The sequence below is a fragment of the Dasypus novemcinctus genome, chromosome 10, assembly GCF_030445035.2.
Source record: "Dasypus novemcinctus isolate mDasNov1 chromosome 10, mDasNov1.1.hap2, whole genome shotgun sequence".
Lineage (NCBI taxonomy): Eukaryota > Metazoa > Chordata > Mammalia > Cingulata > Dasypodidae > Dasypus > Dasypus novemcinctus.
The window spans coordinates 101,147,187-101,148,681 of NC_080682.1; the positions used below are offsets into that span (position 1 = coordinate 101,147,187).

At 40.1% G+C, this 1,495-nt stretch overlaps 1 protein-coding gene across 1 annotated transcript; it reads right to left on the reverse strand.

The window, feature by feature from the left end:
* Positions 1-277: 277 nt before the first annotated feature.
* Positions 278-1,222, reverse strand: LOC101420944 (olfactory receptor 52B4-like). Its single transcript, XM_004476753.1, has one exon. It carries the CDS (start codon positions 1,220-1,222, stop codon positions 278-280), a length of 945 nt encoding a protein of 314 aa, XP_004476810.1.
* Between the last annotated feature and the right edge of the window lie 273 nt (positions 1,223-1,495).

The following is a 1,495-nucleotide window of genomic DNA, read 5'->3' on the forward strand; positions in this document are numbered from 1 at the left end:
AATGCTGCTGTTTGTAGTTCAACTAATTCAAGGAGGAGAAATAATATATTTCCCAACTCTATGCATGAGAAAACAAAGACAAGGAGTCTAATGACTGATTAAAGACCCAAAGAAACAGGTAACAAAACTTCCCCGGAGAAAGTGCTATAGATGCACCGTAACATACAGTAACTGAACAGATATTTAAGCTGTACTTTTCACAACGTGAGCAGCAAGGTAACTGCAAACAAGTAGAGAATTAAAGAGAGAAGTAGAATATCATTTCCCATGATCATCATCATTTTAGTTTTGTACAGAATGCATGAAACACCAGCTCCCGTATTTGTTTGGTCATAATTCCATAAATGATGGGATTCAGCATAGGTGGAACCAGACTATAAATGTTGGCCAGCAGGACATGAATATGGAGTGAGATGTGCTGCCCAAACCTCTGAGTGAGGATGGAAAAGATCCCAGGTCCATAAAAGAGAATGATGACACAGATATGGGAGCCACATGTGTTGAGAGCTTTCTGGTGGGCCTCTTGGGAAGGCATGCGGAAGACAGCACAGAGAATCAGTACATAAGAAATAAAAATCAGGACAATATCTAAGATCAAGGTTGATGTGAGGACAAAAATCCCATACCAGATATTTACTCGGATGTCATCACAGGAAACATGGGCCAAGACAATTTCCTTACAAGCTGTGTTTGGAAGGATGTTACTTTTGCAGAAAGTCAACCTTTTCAGGAGAAATATTATGGGGAAAATTGTACCATAACTTCTCAAAAGGACAATCACACAAACTTTCCAAATCAGAGTGTGTGTAAGAATAGTGGTATATCTCAGTGGGTAGCATATGGCAATGTAACGGTCAAATGCCATCACTACCAAGATCCCTGACTCAAAGATGAAGGTGAAAGAGAGAAAGAAGACCTGAGTGATGCAGCGATCTAGGGAGATCTCCCCAGCATGGAACCAGAAAATGGCCAAGGCCTGAGGAATGATGCATGTGGAGAGGACAGCATCTGCTCCAGCCAGCATGCAGAGGAAGAGGTACATGGGTTCATGGAAGCTGCGCTTTGTGGATATAATAAAGATGAGCAGGCTGTTTCCAAGCAGGGTGATGACATAGGAAGTAAAGTAGGGGATGGAAATCCATATGTGCTGGTCCTCTAGGCCAGGAATGCCCACCAAGTGGAAGACTGTGTGACTGAACACAGTATGGTTTAAGGAAGTCATTCCTGGGGAGAGCACTGGTACTTCATAAACTATAGCAAAGAAAGGAAAATGCAGATTACATACAACATTTTCATTGATATCTTCAGGAGCTTTTGGTCCCTTCCTAATTCCATTTTATCTTGAGGATGCCAGGAGCTGTGTTGCATAAATATATAAGATATTCTTCCTTGAATGAAGTTTTAATCAAAAACAAGACACTCTTTTATCAAATAAAGAAAATAAAATTATTGAATTACTAACTTAATGGAACCAGTAAAACAAATACAGAAATAC